Genomic DNA, 19200 nt, shown 5'->3' on the forward strand with positions numbered 1-19200 from the left:
TAATATCATCCGATCATATGTCACAATCAAGTAAAAACATGTTCATCATCAAATAAGACCTAACCTACAAGGAATTAAGCTACTCATGTTGAAATAATTTGATTCCATTAGTGTATATTCAAAGAACATGAAGAATCAACGAAGAAGAAGCTCTTCAATGACCTCCAAAAGCTTCAAAATCGCTCCAATACGTCACTTTTTATCTCTCCAGAGTCGAACCCCTTTTTTCTTCTATGCTTTCTCCTTATAAAGCTGCCAAAAACATGTTAGGAAAAAGCTTCAGCGCGGGTGCACTAGGTGTCAATGCAAGCGCGTTCTGGGCACATTTTTTCTAGTATCTAGCAGCGCATTTTTGTTTCTTTTTTCACCACTTTTCACAATAACTGCTTTTCTTCACCCAAGAGTGTTTTTCAAGTTTTTTCACTCTTTTGCTTCTAACTTGATCATTTTAAGTTAGATTTGGCTTATTGTTTTTGCTAAATGACGTACAATGACAACATATCATCACAACCACTAACATGAATTGTTGCTTGCTCGCAAGTAACTTGTATGCAGAGTGAAACTTTATCAAAATTAAATTACTAAACGTACCCAATGAATGTCACTTGCTTTTGTTGAATGAGACGTCCATTCCTTGCTTTTCTATAATCAATTCATATTAGATTTTTCAGCACTAGTACTCAACCTATCTCTCTACTCACCATTATGCACTCAATTGAAAAGGTGTTCACTGAATCAATATACAAAAGTAAAAATCAATGAATTTGTAATTTATCTGGAAAATCAGCCAGATCATATTGAAACACACACATTTGAAGACTTTTAAGGTTGTAACGTGACTCATGTTAAGGTAGGATAATGTCCAACCAGAACTTTCATAAAATGCCTTGCATAATCTATTTAGCCATAATCGATGGACCAATTTTGGGCCTTCTTTAAAGTTTCTTCTTCTTTTTCTATATAAAGAGGTTTGATGCTCATCTAGAAAAAAAACCTTCTCTTTTTCTCTCATTCTGTTTTTATAATTTTCATACACTTTAAAATTATTTTATGTTGAGAGAAACCACTATTTAATAACTTGTGTAAACGCTGATGGCATTCAGATCTATATTGTAAAACCAATATAGTGTTGTTCTCTTGAAGTTATAATGTATAAAGGTTGCAAGTTAATTAAACTCGTAATAAAAGGTTGATGTAAAGGTTGCAAGCTCGATATGTGTTTAGCTTGGTTGATAATGAAAAATCTGAATGTGTTACCCTTATGGACTAGACATATAAGTCTCATGATTTTAAATCGAACTAGGATAAATCTAATATGTGCTTTCCTTTTTTACTTGTATTTATTGTATTTATCATTTATTATATGTGTTATATTTTTCTTCTTTTACCCTCTTTTTAAAATTTATTTTGAAAATATGTATTTTTTCTAAGCTTTCAAATATGTATTTTTTTCTAAGCTTTCAATTTTTTTTTTGAATTCATAATTAACCCTTCTTGTATTTTAAATCACTTTGATCAACATATTTCTCATTTGTTAAAAAATATGAAACAATAAATTGTCTCAAGATCCTCCTCAAAGGCCCAGTGCGGAGCATTAACCAATTTCTTCATGATTTATGCATTTTCATCCCAATACAAATTTTTGTGACAAGAGATTGACCATCTAGTTTGCCAATAACAATGTGTTTCATGAGGACATAAATCATATGTGAATTGTCACATAGTCTGAGACAATTTCAAAAAAAAAGAAAATTTCTTTCATCCTTATTCTTATTCGCTCTTTCAATCAAATTGCATACCTATTTATCAAAACTCTTTATTTTGGTTCTTTCTCAAATTTGTTGGAAAAACTTAGAATGCTCAATATTTATTTTGTTATCAATAACTATCTTATCATAATAATAATAATAATAATAATAATAATAATAATAATAATAATTATTATTATTATTATTATTATTTATTTGACTATTAAGTTAGTTAGAATAATTATCTATATTTTCTTTTCCTTATTTATTAGTTTTGGATCCCTACGCGTGTGTAGCATTTAACTTTAATAGAAGTTTTGATAATAGAATTTAAGATTATTGCAAAATATTTTAGTAATAATGCCTCTATTATAGAATTTGAGTTGTATACTATAGTATTTGTTCTTATATTTGCAGTTTAAAAAAATTCTCTTACCGAGCCCAAACACGCATGAGTATCAATATTTACACCCGTATTCGTATTCTGTGGATATTTCATGCACATATCCGTACCCGTTTACTTGCATTTATAGTAAAATTAAATTATTTAATTATAAAATATCATATAATTTAAGTCTTTTTAACAATATTTAAAAAAATATGCATGTTATTGTTGAGTTAAGAAATAAATAAATATTTTTATTAAAATGTAATGATTTAATAGTGATATATTTTTAAAAAAATTTAGAAACATGAATTTTTTATATAATGGATAATTATTCGTGCCCATGCCCGTATCTATTTTTGCGGGATTTTACCATATCTGATGTTAGTACTTTTGTGGGTATCCACTGGGGATGAATCAAATTGTCATCCCTATTTCTTCATTTTTGTTTTCAAAAATCACACTTTAAAACTTCATCAAATATGCTAATCGTTTGGATACTACCCAAGTTCGATTCTTGATGGAAACAAGGCTCGGCCATTGAGTGGTTCTTCTGAATCACAAAACCAGATTAATCGATTCATTATATGGATAGAAACTGGTTCGTTAAATAAAATAAAAAACTTCATCAAATATATTCACCTTTCATGAGTAATAATAAAATATAGACTTGCATTGATTTCTCTTACCTACATCGCTAAAATTGTATTTCTATTTAGGGGTGTACATGGGTTGGGTTAGGGGTGGCAAAACGGGCAGAGGCCCGCCGGGCCGGCCCGCGCACCCGCCAAAAATGGCGGGTTGGGTTGGGATTTTAGGCCCGCCGCTTGCCAAAGTGCGCCCCGCTAAAATCCACCGCCCGCCATAGTCCGCCCTGACAATGCCCGCCTCCCGCCAAAGTCCGCCCCTCCTCCAAAATTCCCTCTTTTTTAGTTAATTCTAGTAATTCCAATTCTTGATTGTTTATTTTATATATTTATTTGCAAATATATGTAATATTTTTTTAAGTAAAATTTGTTAAAAAGTTGGTTTTATAAAAATTGTTTTAAAAATTAAGTGAAAAGTTTAATTAAAAGGTAAAAAAAAACCTATTAATCTATTAAAAAATGAAAAAAAATATAAATAAAAATAGACGGGCAAGCCCGCCGCCCGCCAACCCGCCATCTTGGCGGGGCGGGCATGATTTTTATGCCCATTTCACTTGGCGAGCATGCCCGCCCCGCTCATTTTTTGGCGGGCTTAAGGCGGGGCGGGTGGCCCGTTTTGCCACCCCTAGGTTGGGTCGACCCAGAAAACTGGGTAAAACCCACTCAAAAAAATCTTAAAAAGTGGGTTGGGTCGGATAATTTGGTGGATATGAGTTTAAAATCTAAAAAACCCATTAAAAATCGTGTTTCGGATGAAATCCAAATCAAACCCAAATAACCCATTGACCCACTAATCAAACATTTCTTCCCACCTGAACTCAATGAGACTAACATATGTCTTATACCGAAATGTGTTAATCCAAAGTATATGAAGGATCTCAGGCCTATCTCTCTTTGTAATGTTGTTTACAAGTTAATTTCCAAGTTACTTGCCAATCGTTTGAAGGTGGTTCTAGATAAGTGTGTTTCGGAGGAGCAATCTGCTTTTATTGAAGGGAGGTCTATTCTTGACAATGCTATGGTAGCTACAGAAATCATTCATGCGTTGAAAAGAAAGACGAGTGGTAGTATGGCTAATCTGGCGCTAAAGATTGATATTAGTAAAGCTTATGATAGAGTCGACTGGGGTTTTCTGAAAGAGATTATGGTGCGTATGGGGTTTGATGAGAGATGGATTCACTGGTTGTTGATGTGTGTAACGTCGGTGCATTATTCAGTGCTAGTTAATTCGGATAGAGTCGGACCCATTTTTCCTGGAAGGGGATTGAGACAAGGCGACCCCTTATCACCTTATCTGTTTATTCTTGTCTCTGAAGGCCTTTCCGCTCTCATAAAAAGAGCCGTTTCTCGCGGAGATCTTCACGGCGCTCATATATGCAGGGGGCACCTAGTGTGTCTCACTTGCTTTTTGCTGACGATTGTTTTCTATTTTGCAGGGCAAATCTTATGGAGGTGTCTCATCTTATGGAGGTTCTAAAAACTTATGCTGAGGCGACGGGTCAAGTGATTAATCTTTCTAAATCCGAAGTTTTTTTCAGCCGTAACCTGAGTAGACCGGCTCAAGAGGATTTAGCTAAAGTGATGGGAGTGAGAAGTGTTATAGGAACAGGGACATATCTGGGTCTACCGTCAATGATTGGTAGAAGTAAGAAGGCGGTGTTCTCTTTTATTAAGGACCGGATATGGCGAAGAATCAATTCTTGGAGTGGTAGGTCTTTATCTAAAGCGGGAAAGAAGGTTATGATTAAATCAGTGCTTCAGTCAATTCCAGCTTATATTATGAGCATCTACTTGATTCCGGATGGTGTGGTGAATGATATTGAAAAAATGCTCAATTCGTTTTGGTGGGGGGGAGGTCGTAATAACAAAGGTATAAGGTGGTTGGCTTGGGAGAGAATGACTACGATGAAGACGGAAGGAGGATTGGGATTTAGGAATTTCAAAGCTTTCAATATGGCTATGGTGGCAAAACAAGGTTGGAACTTTTTGACAAAACCCAATTCTCTTGTATCTAGAATTTTCAAAGCAAGGTACTTTCCTCACTCATCTTATCTAGAGTCAAAGGTTGGCAACAATCCGAGCTTTGTTTGGCGCAGCTTGTGGAAAGCTAAGGAGGTGTTAAAGGTTGGAAGTAGGTGGAGTGTAGGGGATGGTAATCGTATTAAGGTTATGCATGATCCATGGCTTCGTGATAAAGAGAGCCGGTGGGTTATAGGGCCACAAAGTCAAGAAGTGTATGAACTTTATGTTAAGGATCTTTTTCTCCCTAACGTAAAGCAATGGGATGTAGGGATGGTGAAAAATCTGTTTGATCATGTGGGGGCTAAATCTATTCTTAAAGTACCTTTTGTGGAGGAGGTCACGGAGGATAGGTTGGTTTGGCAAGAGGAGCATAATGGTGAATATAGTGTGAAATCGGGTTATAGAATTTGGAAAGAGATGCAAAGTAGTACTCGGTATCTTGGGGTGGAGGGTAATTGGAAGAACTTGTGGAACATATCTGCTCCTTCTAGAGCGAAACATCTCTTATGGCGAATTTGTAGAGGTTGCCTTCCTACTCGTACGAATTTGCAACAACACCATGTACATTGTCCTTCTCTTTGTCCTTGGTGTGAATTAGAGGAAGAGGATGAGTGGCATATTTTTTTTGGTTGTATTTCTACGGTTCAAAGTTGGCGGGCAGCAGGTTTGTCTTCTTTAATTGACACCCATTTACATTCTTTTCATGATGCTAAGTCAATTATTTTTGACGTCTGTTGTCGTGAGGACCGTAGGGATGCGGGCATATTTGCGGTCTTACTGGAGGCTCTTTGGAGAAGTCGGAATAATGTGGTGTGGCAAGATAGTCGTGAAGATGCAATAAGAATTGGGTTACAAGCCTATCATAATTGGTATGATTGGTTTCAAGCCAAAGAGGAGTGTGTGGTGTGCGATAATAATAATAATTTGGTTGCTTGGATTCCACCTATGGTTAATCGGGTGAAGTGCAATGTTGATGCAGGTTTTAATCATGCTCGTGGAGCTACTAATAGAGGTTGGTGTTTTAGGGATCATTTGGGAAGATTCATCAGTGCAGGTGCTTCGTGGGATGTGGGTTTCTTGTCCGTTTTTGAAGCCGAAGCCATGGCGCTAAAGGAAGCTATCCAACATGCTATCTCTTCCCAACTTTCTCATGTGACCTTTGAAAGTGATTGTCAAGTTATTGTTAATGCTATCCATACTAAGCATGTCGGTTCCTCAGAATTTAGTTTTATCATTAAGTTTATTCGGAATTTGTTATGTTCTTCTCCGAACTTTGAGGTTAAGTTCATTAAGCGCCAAGCGAATTTGGTTGCCCATACGTTAGCTAAGGCGGCCAATTCCTGGACTAGGCGTAGGGTCTTTAATATGATACCTCCTTGTATTGAACGATGTTTGATAAATGAAATGTGTTGAGTTTGTTTCTGTCAAAAAAAAAAAAACTTAGTTGTTGTAATTTTAGTCTCTTAACATTTACTACTTTAATGAACCATGACATTAACTAATTTTAAATGTATCACTCCTTGATTATTTTGATGCTGTTATAATTTTATGTCATGCAACTTTTTTTGTTGCTAGTATTTTAAGATAATTTTTATTAGTTGATATTATCATTTATTACCATATGATGCTAAAAGATAGTAAAAATAAATTATCTATTTTTTTAAGAAGATAAAAATTTTGAGTTAATTTTTATGAAAAAAATATGATGAGTCATCATTTAGTCATTTAATATTAATAAAACAAAAAGATTATTCGAGCAACCCACTACCCAACCGAATCCAAACCGAAAATGAATGAATTTGCCTAAACTAGTCCATTGATTTAACGGGTGGTTAATTTACCTCACCAAACAGGAGTGTTCTATATGAATTGAATAATGAATTTGACCAAATTCAATCCAAACCGGTCCATATCCACCCCTATTTCTATTGATTCAAATAATAAAATCAATCAGTCATTGTTAAAAAAAATGTTGAATAGAAATCAAAAGAAGACCGGTTAAAGAAAGACCCCAGTGCAATTGTCCAAATGTACCCTTAAAACACAACCTACCTCCTCACGACTCTTCCTTATCATTGTATTGTTATTTTATGTCCTTTCAAAATACACCTTCACACTCTTTTTCTTTCTTTGTCAGCAAGACACCAATTCAAACTAGGAAATTTCTATATAATAATAAAGGAACATATGCTCACATTGCACATGATAAATATTAAAACCCATAAAAAATCAAAAAGTCAATAATATCCTTCTAAGTTCTATTACCCTGACGAAGGGCATGAGGTATCACGGGCTGGCCCATACACGACAAATGCTTACCACGAGCACGCCCATGGGCCACACACAACAATAAATTCAAAAAATCAACTCAAATAAAAAAATTAAAATAAATTTAAATTTGTTTGGTCAGCAATAAATCTCAAAATAGAACCAAAAAAAGAAAAATAGCACTAAATCCCTCCAACACCAAACCTAAAAGAAACGCGGAGAAGCTGCCACCAAATCCCCCCAAAAAAATTAGGAAGCAGAAAGAGAGAGATTGAGGGTGGTGGAGGTTGTTGAAAGATTGAAATAATTTCCATTCCACAGGTGTGGGAACTCTATTCTCCCTAACAAACAATCATCAACATATGCTGCTTCCTCTCATCTCATTCTCTCTCTCTCTTTCTCTCCTCTTATTATTAGTCTTTTCCACTTCTTCCATTCTTCTTCCTCACGCTAAGGTTTTTTTCTTTCTCTAATCTTTCTCCTCTTTTTTCGTTATTCCGTAACTTAATATAAGATAACGATTTTGCGAATTTTATTCGCATTCTGTTGATTGCCGCGAAACTTCTGCTAAAGGTTCACAAATTACCGATTTCGATTTTCGTTTCGATTTTTTTGAATTTTTTAGGTTTTCGCTACAATAGGATATCTATCAACTATCATGCATTGCTTTTCTTTTTTTCTGCTTTTGTTCTTCCGGAAATCAATAACATGATTACGATTTGTTGCTGTTAGGTTTAAATTGTGGAAATGAAAGAAGGTGATGTTGATTAAGTTCGGTTAGGGATCATCATCTTGCGTTTTCTTTGATTTTTTTTGTTGTTTCATGAATTTGCATTAATTTAAATCGGATTCAATCATAGGTCGATTATTGCGGTTTTGTTTTGTATTAGTGATTTTGCATGATTGGAAAAAGTTGAATTCAATTCATTTTTGGTATAGGATTCTTATTATTATTTATTTTATTTTTCTTTCAATTTTGTAATATTTATGTATGATTTTGATTTGTTTTTTATGCAGCGATGCCGACTTTTACTGCGATAGCATTTGATAGGTTAATAGAACCTGGAGCTTCTAGGGCTGGACAGAGATCTGCTTCCACCTCCGTGCCGGTTCCTACTACGAAGAAGCTCGAGGGGAAGAGCAGTGAACGAACTGATCGAAAGAAGGTGCCTCCTCGTCCTCAATTAAAGCCGTCACTCTATGCTACTCCTGAGGTGACGCAGCTTCCGGATTCGCCGCTTCATAATTCGCCATCTTCGTTTCCGCCTTCTCCTTACATTATTAATCATAAACGGCGTGGGCCGCGCTTGCTTAAGAGTTTCTCTGAGGCTAATGTACAGGCAAAGCAGGAGGTGAATGACGAGGGAAATGTTAATGGGAAGAGCTCTGATACTGTGGTTTCTAGTTCAGCTGGTGACCTCCAAGTTACTTTCGTGAACCCTGAAAATGTTAAGGAGGAAAAAGATAATGGTGTACAGGAGACTGAACTTAGTAGCAGCAGTGGTGGCGATGTTGGGCATGGGCAGAAAGAAAATGAAATTAGTAGTGATGCTAATGGAATGCATGTTGAAAAGGTAGAGGTGTTGAAATTGGAAAAAGATAGTGAGAATGAAGACTTTTTTGATCTAAATGATTCTATGAGCTTGGCAAGTTACACCGATGGAGAGGATAATACAGGCACAGCACGCTCTGCAAAGTTTAGCACTCACGGAGTGGAGTTTTTTGACGCTTGGGAAGGTAAATTGAAACAGGTTAACTGTATTGATTTTTCGCAATTGGGCATGTGCATGTGGACGACCATAGGGGTTCTTCAATAGAGTTTGTAATTCAGTTTTATATTTAAATTTGTATTTTATTTTCCTCATATTTTATGGATGCATCACTTATGATTGTTGCTGTGGTCATAATCATAATATCTTAAATTTTCAGTATTTATCTTGTTTAATTGATACATAATTAGAAGGCTTACCATAAGGGGAGGGAAAAAGGATCTGTTGATGTTTTGGGAATATTTCATCTCATAAATTGGCTTACCTGAAAAAATATTTCTTTCCTGTAGAACTCTCTTCTGAGGGTGGGACTCAATGTTCTCTACGTGATGTTGATGCTGAATTGCGTGAAATAAGGTTGAGTCTATTGATGGAGATAGAGAAGCGAAAGGAAGTGGAAGAATCTCTTAAAAGCATGCAAAGCCAGTGGGAGAGAATCAGACAAGGGCTTTCTCTTGTTGGAATTGTTTTACCTGCAGATCTTACTGCTTTTGCGGAAGGTAGGCAACTGAATTCTGATCCCGTGGATGATATATGTCAGCAGGTTTACATTGCCAGGTTCATATCAAACACCATTGGGAAAGGAACTGCCAGGGCTGAGATGGAGGCAGAGATGGAAGCCCAATTAGACTCAAAGAACTTTGAGATTTCTCGATTATTGGAACGCCTTCATTATTATGAGACCATGAATAGGGAGATGTCTCAGAGAAACCAAGAGGCAGTAGGTGAGATTTTCATCAACTTTCAATATGTCATAAATACATCTATGTAGCTTCCTAGCTTGTTGGGTTTATTTATAGTTTTTCTTTTCCTCATAACAAATATTTCGCATTATCATCCATTTAAAATGAAACAAGCATTTTTTGTTCAAGATTATAAACATTAGGTGGCACTGAGTTTGTGCATCATGGTAATTGACTATGACTGGCATATGGTAATTTCATTATTAGAGTATCGGAGTTGTTTGTCCATAGGTAGGGGTCATGTTTGACTATGTAAATAATATGTAAGATACTATGCTGATTGGACTGAAAATCCATTATTATGAAATGAAGATAATTGTGATTATAAATTAAAAACTCATAAGTTGATACTTGTATGCAGTGTTATTGCAATTATAGACCCAATAACAAACCGTATATCATTATTGTTTATTGTACTGGATTTTTACTTGGTAATAAAACTAGTGAAGTATGGCATGCATTTCAATTGCTAGGTATGCATTCTACAAGTGCTTTACTTCCAAAGTTTCTTTGAATTATTAACATGTATTTTTCCTTAGTATTTTGGATTCCATGTGCCTTTACCTTCAATTTTGTATTAGGTTCATGTAATAATACATTTGTAGGAGCAGCGTTTATTTGCTTGCTATTTCTGGGCTCTTACCATTTACTCCCTCGGTTTTTAATCATATGTCACTTTCAACTTTTTCATTAAAAAATGTAATTATAATTTTGTATGAAGAAGATAAATTATGAGCTATTTTACATAATTGTCATTTGTTATTGGTATGAGAAAGATAAATTAAGACAATTTAAAGAATAGAGAATAATAAATAGTTCCGATATGATAGAAAAAGTAGTAGGAATGTTTCATTAGTATTGTAAAGTGACTTTTGAAACAATTCTCCCCCCCCCCCCAAATCAGCTTATGATTTGAAACGGAGGTAGTACCTATCTATCTTAAGTTATGCCTGATCATGATTATTACCTATGTTTAGTGGGTCAACCCAATAGATTTTAAATTTGCTAGGCTATGTAATTAGCTGTTGCCGATGACATGTATGCACAATTGATATCCTGTTGTTTGCTTCCTAAATGTATGTCCTAGCTTGCTTTGCTCCACTTTTTCTCATTTATGTCATTTATTGTCATGTTTAGAGATGGCACGGCGTGAGAGACAGAGAAAGACTAGAAGGCAGAGATGGGTCTGGGGCTCTATTACTACTGCCATTGTACTTGGTAGTACAGCAATAGCATGGTCTTATCTCCCATCAAGTAAAGGATCAACATCTGCAGACCATGATCAGGTTTCCGAACACGATGATGGAGCCAAGTAATATTCCACCAACTCTAACTTTGCCTAGTAATGGTAGGAGAGGAGAATAAAAGTTTTACATGCTACTATTGTGGCTTACACATATCATACTTGAACAACTACAATTTTGCGGCATTTTGAGTATGTGCATAATATATTGGGCCGTTTAGTTCAATAACTTTGCCTTCCAGGGCAAAAGTCTAGATGGTTGATTAGTAAAATGGTACAGTCCATATTGATAAAGATAATACCCTATAGTTTTTTCTTACCTTGGCATCTGATACATTTCAGAGCACATATAAATTCTTTATGCTTGCTTCTCCAAGCATTCTAATACAGCAGAAGAAATTTGATACCTAGTGTTATTAATAAATGAAATCTGGTCAAAGATGGTTGCACAACCTGGTAGAATCTGGTTTCTAATCTGGTGTGATTGTGCCACATTTCACTTGTTTGTGTTACCTGATGAAAAAGCAATTCGTTAACTCTGGAGGTATGACCATGTTTCCCAAGCAATGATGCGGCCCCTTTTCATATTGAAATAAAATGCTGCTGATTGTAATATTTTTATTTCGTATTTATTGTAATGCCGTAGCAAATTACATTTTTTTGGGGATGATTTTACAAATCCCGTAACTGAAAAAAGTTTTCATGGTTTAACTTTTGAGGCATCATGTTGTATCCCTTCAATGGGAAAGACATCATTTTTATGCCATCTGTTTGCTCTTTAGACATAGAAATATGGTAATCATGGGTAAGTGCAACACAGATTTATACGATCGAAGTATATCTCTGGTGATTCATTTTTTATTTTGGTGCGTAAAACTCAACTATTCACCAAGGTGTCACTTTTTATAGTTTTTTTTTATAAGTGGAGTTTACCATTTACATTAAACATTGACGTTTAAGTTAATAAAGCTCTAAATAACTTAACCAATTTAGTTAGGTAATTGTAGGAGTGTGAGCAGATCTCACAAAGTCAATTGTAAAGCACGTCCACAAATTACCAATCGTTCTCACAGTAAAGTTCTCACAGTAAAAAACGGTCTCAGTCAATTTAGTTGGATATATATATATATATATATATATATATATATATATATATATATATATATATATATATATATATATATATATATATATATATATTTTGAAATTTTTTATAAGTTGTATGAATATTTAGTAAAGGTAAATAATTTTGTAAATAATTTAAAAGTGTGAGATAATATAGTGGAACTCATTTAAAGAATTAAAATGAGTTTTTTGTACGTGGTTGTTAGCGGCTCAATAAAACCTTAAAGTATGTCACCATTTTTGTGATGTTAGTAGGACAAAACTACCCTTAGCTTTGGTCTAATATTTTATTTATTTGGGAGGTCAAAAATGTATATGTGCTAGCATCTTATAAGAGATTTGTAAGGGCATATTTGTTTTAGCTTTTAAAAAAATAGTTTTTTTTTTATATTTATAAAAATGATTTTTATAAAAACATGTTTCAAAATTTTAATTTTTTTAAAATTTGTTTTTATAAATTGAATAATTAATTTTGACATTCTATATAACATAAACATATTATAAAAGATTAAGATTAAAATATAATCAAAATTGCATTTTTCAAAAAAATTGTATTACAAAAATAATTTTTATTAAAAATTATTTGAAATAATTTCAAAATAAATAATTTTCTAAAATTTTAATATTAAATTTTTTTCAATAAAATAACAAAATATTTAAATAATATTTTAAAAATAACTATGAGTTAAAAACTAGTGCAATGACAGTGTAAAATTATCAAATAAAAAACTATCAAATAAAAGAATGGTTTAATTGGATACATGATGGTGATTGGTTGACAGTGTAAAAATATTTTACACTGTTGTGCATCACCCCTTTTCTCAATAACTATTCTAAGGCTCTGTTTGGTAAGACATATTTTCGAGCTTATAGTTTGTCTTATAAAAGCTCATATGATAATTTAGACTCGTTAGGTAACAGTCTTTTCATCACTAGCTTATAGCTTATTTTATTAGTTTATAGCTTATTTTTCAGACGCTATTTCAAATAGCGTTTAACTTATGTCTTATAGCTTATTATTTTCTTTCTTTTTTATCTTTATTATTTTAATTAAAATCCATTTTTAATCTTTATAATTTATTTTAATTTAAAATAAAATAATTATATATTAAATATCTTTTATGTCATTTTATATTTATAAGTTAATTGAACCGCTAATTTTACCAAACATTTCAATTAACTTATAAGATATCCGTCTCAACCATCCGCTATAAGCTATAAGCCATCCGTCATAAACCATTAGTCATCAGTCATAAGCTATAAGCTATCCGCTAACTGCTATATTTACCAAACAGACCCTAATTAAATTTTTATATTTATAATTTTTTTAAACAAAAATATAATATTATAAAAATTATTTTTAAGAGAAAGTAAAACAAACATGCTCTTATTATCTTAAAAAAAAGAGTTTAAAGGTAGTGCACTGACAGTGTAAACAAACTTTACACATACATCCAATCAAAATTCTTACATTTGCCATGTCATATTAGTTTTTTTAAATTAAAATTGTGTTTTAATTAGATACATGGTTGTGATTGGTTGACTGTCAGTTTTATAATATTACTTATTCTTGCTTTAGCTTTTTCAAAGTAAAAGTAAACGTTACTAAGATAGTTTATAAAACGACGTCGTCAAAAAGATTCCATTAAACATTATCTTCGGACTTCAGATAAACAAAAAGGCCATTACAATGAAGAACTTGGCTTCGCTTGCCGCTTCAACCGCAACATTTCCCACACACCAATTCCCCTTTCAAATTCAACACTCTTTCTTTCCGCTTCAATTCACTTCCCGAACTTCCTTCCTCCGAAATCTACATCTATGCTGCCAAACCAAACAATGTCGTTCCAACGCATTTTCCACCAAACAAGACCTTATCGCACTTCAACAACAACTAGAAGAAGATGAAGAAGAACAGAGAGCTTCATTTTCAGATGATGATACATCTTTCTTATCCCTCAGCGAGAAACCCGACCGCAATTTGGGTTTGCTCGATGATTATGAGACTGAAGAACTCGGTTATGATTGCGATCCCAATCACCGAAGCGGTTTGTATTCTAATTTTTACTTATAAAATGTAAATTAGGGTTTGTTTGAGTTTCCATAATACAATGTGAATATGATGAATGAAAATAATATTAAATTGTTTATTTCATAGCAATGATGACCTAGTGCGGGCCAAATGATTTATTAGAACATAATAGAAAGTTAGTTATGTGTAACTAACTTGTAACTAACTTAACTAACATAACAATATCAAGTAACTCTAGTATTCTACTTTCTGTTGCATTGCTTATTATCTCGCAATGTTATGCAGGGTATGTGGCTTTACTTGGAAAACCAAATGTTGGGAAGAGTACACTCGCGAACCAAATGGTTGGCCAAAAGTTGTCTATAGTTACGGATAAACCTCAAACAACAAGGCATCGGATTCTTTGTATATGTTCCGGCTCGGATTATCAGGTTTGGTATTATGTGTTACCTCATTCTTATGTTTGATTTCAAAGATTTTTATTAGCATCTGGACGTAACAACTGAGAAACTATGAATCTCTTGCAGATGGTACTTTATGATACTCCTGGTGTTTTGCAAGAGCAAAGGCACAAGTTAGACTCAATGATGATGCAAAATGTTCGCAGCGCTGCAGTTAATGCTGACTGTGTACTGTTTCTCGTTGATGCATGTAAAGCGCCTGAAAAAGTATGGTTTTTGGTTTACGAAGCTGTTACATTTTTTTTTCTCATTTTTGCTGAATTTCTTTTTGTGTCTAGATCGATGAAGTGTTAGAAGAAGGTGTAGGGAACTCCAAAAATAAACCCCCCACTCTATTGATTATGAACAAGAAGGATCTTATCAAACCCGGTGAAGTTGCGAAGAAACTTGAGGTTGGGACTCATTTATTAGTATTTACACGTTAGCATGTATAACTTAATCAATTAGTATAGACATGATTTTTCATGTGTTTGCAGTGGTATACAAAATTTACTGATGTTGATGAGGTTATACCAGTTAGTTCCAAGTACGGTCAAGGGGTTGAAGATGTCAAGAACTGGATACTGTCAAAGCTTCCTAAAGGACCAGCTTATTATCCAAAGGCATGTTTAAACTTAAAATTTTGTTCCCCTCATTCAAATGTCCATTGTTGCATCATCACCATCTCATTTCAATGTTAGAGATAAAAACAGAAATCCATTAGACACTGACTGAAATGACCATTTCCTTTCTATTAAACTCCTGATTATGAAAAGAGTAAACACATTTAATTTAGGATGAACTTTAATTAAACCTGGCTAATTATGCTGGGCTTATGGTGAATGTCAAAAAAGCGAACCAAGCAGGATATGAATGTGAAAAACAGTGACTAATAAACATATTGGTTACTTGATTTTGGCATTATCTGCTAATTTAGCTCATTGTATAAAGATGTAAAATGAAGTTAAGATATTCAACAATCACTTATCAAATTTTTATACATTTCTCATTTCTTTTGGGTCATATTGTAGTTTTTGAATTTATCTATCAAGGATAAATGAACTGCTTCATATTTTTTATTGACTTTGAGCATGTAAATATGCCATTTTTGGCAACCACCTAATGGTATAGAGATGCATTAATGTTAGAGTGGACTGTGGAGAAGGATTTCAGTGCAACTTGCAACCAGTGTGTTGCTAATCTCACATACATTGTGACTTGTGAATGTAATATTTCCTGTACTGTAAGAACTGGAAAGAGAAAGCCTTCAAGTGACAATGTATATTCGAAATGCTATGTTTTTTCACGCTCTAATGATGCAAATAGTCTGTGCAGACTGTGCACCGGTGCACTGACACGCCAATATTGCACATTCTTCGGCTATCGCTATAACATGCCATTTGCAACTATTGATATTATGAGTGCCTGAATATATCTTAGTTTTTTCTTCTGCATTATGTGCTATGCTCACCATAATGTTGCTCTTGAATTCACAGGACATTATCAGTGAACATCCTGAAAGATTTTTTGTAGCTGAAATCATAAGAGAAAAGATTTTTTTGCAGTATCGAAATGAAATCCCCTATGTGTGTCAGGTAGTCATTAAGTTCATTTTCTATTTATGATTTACTGATTTGGCCACTTCCCCACTCCCCACCCTGCAAAATGAATAAGGTTTAGAAAAGCTAGAAAGAAATTCAAGGAATAACTATTTTTCTTTTCATAGATACTACATTTACAAATATTTTCTTATTGCCAATTCTTTCAGGTGAATGTTAAAAGCTATAAGACCCGACCAAAAGCAAAAGATTTTATACAGGTGGAGATTTTGGTAGAGAGAAACTCCCAGAAGATTATCGTTATTGGAAAAGTATGTCACTTATATCAAAATTCAATTGATCATTTGTGTACTTACGTTATTGATTGCAGGCTAGCTGAAAAACTGCCAACATATTATGATTCTGTCTTTGTAGCATTTATTTTAAGCGTAATTTAATGCTGGGTTTGATATCTTTAAAAGTAACCTACATTTATGTTGTGCTCAATTACTTCAGGAAGGAAAAGCTTTAAAACTGCTTGCAACAGCTGCCCGCCTTGACGTTGAAGATTTTCTGCAGAAGAAAGTTTTTCTTGAGGTGCCTATTTGCGTAGTTTTTATTCTGTATCTGTGCTACATTTGAACCTGGTCCTCCATATTTTTCCGTTTTATATATTAATTTTGAGCTTCAAGTGGTACTGTGCTTCAATCTTCGTTCATATTATGTTGAGATTTGAAAAATATTTGCTCAAGACTAGTGTTTGAACTTTGAACAGATTCAAGTAAAGGTTAAAGAAAATTGGCGACAAGACGAAGGGTTTCTTAAGAACTCTGGTTATGGTGGTCAAATAGGTGTTGTATAATGTGCACATGTAAGAAAATTCGCGAGACATGTATCATATTATGTAAGTTAAGAATCCTATCATAGTATGTATGATAAAAACATAGATGGAATATGATTTTGGCAGGTACTAACCCTTTCCTCTCCATGTAGGTATGTCCCGTGATCAATTTTGTAAAGCAGATCTTGTTAAAGCGCTACAAACAATAGTGAAGATGGTATTCGAGCACTAAACTGTCTCGAGTATGGTTCGATATCACATTTTGATTAAAATGTTCAAATGAGTATAAATCTTTCCACGTACGGTGATAGTTATGGATTCTTTTGATAGCTAGACATTTGTAAAAATTCTATTTTGAATGAATCAAAATGAAATGTTTTAGCCCGTACAGCATGGTACGATACAATTCTAATGTTATATCACACTTTCATTTAATTTTGTCTTTAAGCCACAGGAGAATCATATGTAAAAGAAAACATAAGAACATTCCTGCAGACCCCAAAACAACAATGACTCTGACCCCCAAGGAGGATACAAAAGCATCTAGCATAAAAGCATTCCATAGCCAATACCATAATACAGAGCAAATGGATCCTATAACAGCTCCAACGACCACTTGGCTCGCCGTATGAAGTTTTTGTGACACCCGCAGGTATGACTGAAATCAAAGAATAAGCATAAGAAGCTGAGATTGAACATCATGATAGTAAACTTTATATTGAAAACTTCATTCCATGGCCCAATGAACAAGTTGCTATCAAGATATTTGTAATCAAGATACTGTGTAGAGGGAGTTACTATATTCTTACAAAATAAGAACTTAATGCGAAAGCCAAGCCACAGCTGATAATGGTGAGTTCATCTATTCTTGACATTTTAACACCTGCAGCATTATCATAGAGACATAAAATTTAAGTAAATGCAAAATGTAAAGAAAAAAAAAGGATATTTCATTTTCTTTGTAATTTGAATGGAAATAGAAGGTGGGAGAAGTTACTTGACAAGATAATAAACATGACAGTAAAGAAGATGGATTGAGCATGTGAAGATGGCATTCCAGGGTCAGATTTCAGGGTTGAAGGTCTTTTCTGATTCAATATTTGTTTCAGTAAAATAGAAAACATTGTATTTAAAATGGACCCTGCTGCAAACCATAAGGATTCTTCATCATGCCTCCAAATAATGAAAACACCAAAGAAGAAAGTTACTATCCACTTGCTCTGAAAACAACATCATTATCAGAAAGTTATTTGATTTTTTACTATAAAAATAGGTTATGCATAAACACTTGTATCATAAGCTCTTATGATATAAGTACTTTAATTATGGACATGGAGTACCAACCAATTGATTAAGAGTTGATTCCATTTCATGGAACAAAAACTTTGGCTGAAACTCAGATGATCTATCAACAAAAGCTTCTTGTTCAAACACTTTAACTTGTTCATCACTCTTTCCATTTCTGTAAGGAGTTTTTATGAATCCATCCATTGCACTTGCCACCCAAACTTTGAAAGGAACAAACCTACAACTGAATGATCTTGAAGCAGATAAACTAGAGGAAAAAGGAGTATTTTTAGAGTATCTTAGTTTAGGTTGATTTGTCCTCAAAAATTTGTTTGATGGGTTGCAACAAAGGGTGGCTGCTGTTGTCATCTGGAAGGATAGTTTCAGCATATTGTTTGAATTTGAAAGAATCTAATGTATATGGAAAAAGACAGAAGTTAGTGAGAGGCTGAAAAGAATAAAAAGATTAGTATTTTCATTGATCCTGCAGGTTTTGTTATATCAAATTCGCAAAGCACACGTTTTATAAACTTGCAATTTATATATTTTTTGTGCGATGGATTCCAATTTTTAGTTAAAAATAGAAACTGTGATGTGTAGGAGGCCATGACGTCTTTTGTTCTGGTTTTTGTAGCTGACCATAATAAAGACAAGGTGATACTTTGAGATTTTTATCAGGGCAAATGAATAATATTAAAATGATGACACACTGGCGATGACTTTGGATCAATGTATATATGCGTGTGTATGTTGTGTAGATCAATAAATATCTTAAAAGTGATTAATTATTTAATTATACAGGAACTGATGCAAGAGAATAACAAAATAACAAGTTTTGCAGCTAATCTTTTTTAATATTAAAATCAATACTCTTAAAAATTTCATCAATAGATTTATGAGACACAACATTATTCTTATGCATGATCTTTTGATTTTTTTTAATAAAATATTTATTGCAAGTGATGTTAGGAAATTAAAAGTGTCAAATAAAAATGATATATAAAAACATGTCGATTGTCATAACATGATTTCTGGCCAGTTTGATTGAAGGGACTTTGAAGGATGTTTGTCCCATAATATACCTCAATCTCATATTTGTTGGCCTAATTGTC

The 19200-nt window shown here is 33.6% G+C and overlaps 3 protein-coding genes across 4 annotated transcripts; 2 read left to right on the top strand and 1 right to left on the bottom strand.

Moving 5' to 3' along the window:
- The first annotated feature begins 7245 nt into the window (after window positions 1–7245).
- LOC131640301 (uncharacterized) lies at window positions 7246–11544 on the top strand. Of its 2 annotated transcripts, none has more exons than XM_058910721.1 (4): window positions 7246–7643; window positions 8088–8807; window positions 9130–9564; window positions 10720–11544. In XM_058910721.1, exons 2-4 carry the CDS (start codon window positions 8090–8092, stop codon window positions 10896–10898), a joined length of 1332 nt encoding a protein of 443 aa, XP_058766704.1. In that variant the 5' UTR covers window positions 7246–7643; window positions 8088–8089; the 3' UTR covers window positions 10899–11544. The 2 variants fall into 2 exon arrangements, with proteins under 2 accessions (XP_058766704.1, XP_058766701.1); XM_058910718.1 differs by having other exon boundaries at window positions 7247–7525.
- A 2055-nt stretch (window positions 11545–13599) lies between these two features.
- On the top strand, window positions 13600–17236 carry LOC131640316 (GTPase ERA-like, chloroplastic). Its single transcript, XM_058910731.1, has 10 exons — window positions 13600–13998; window positions 14268–14413; window positions 14510–14650; window positions 14722–14835; window positions 14920–15045; window positions 15919–16017; window positions 16191–16292; window positions 16477–16557; window positions 16736–16864; window positions 16954–17236. The coding sequence occupies exons 1-9, from the start codon at window positions 13641–13643 to the stop codon at window positions 16820–16822; spliced, it is 1254 nt and encodes a 417-aa protein (XP_058766714.1). The 5' UTR covers window positions 13600–13640; the 3' UTR covers window positions 16823–16864; window positions 16954–17236.
- LOC131640325 (lipid phosphate phosphatase epsilon 1, chloroplastic-like) lies at window positions 17229–18802 on the bottom strand. Its single transcript, XM_058910738.1, has 4 exons — window positions 18146–18802; window positions 17799–18021; window positions 17611–17684; window positions 17229–17459 (listed from the first exon to the last, which is right to left on the bottom strand). Exons 1-4 carry the CDS (start codon window positions 18476–18478, stop codon window positions 17229–17231), a joined length of 861 nt encoding a protein of 286 aa, XP_058766721.1. The 5' UTR covers window positions 18479–18802.
- Window positions 18803–19200: the final 398 nt, after the last annotated feature.

This window comes from Vicia villosa, linkage group LG1 (genome assembly GCF_029867415.1).
Source record: "Vicia villosa cultivar HV-30 ecotype Madison, WI linkage group LG1, Vvil1.0, whole genome shotgun sequence".
NCBI classification, from domain to species: Eukaryota; Viridiplantae; Streptophyta; class Magnoliopsida; order Fabales; family Fabaceae; genus Vicia; species Vicia villosa.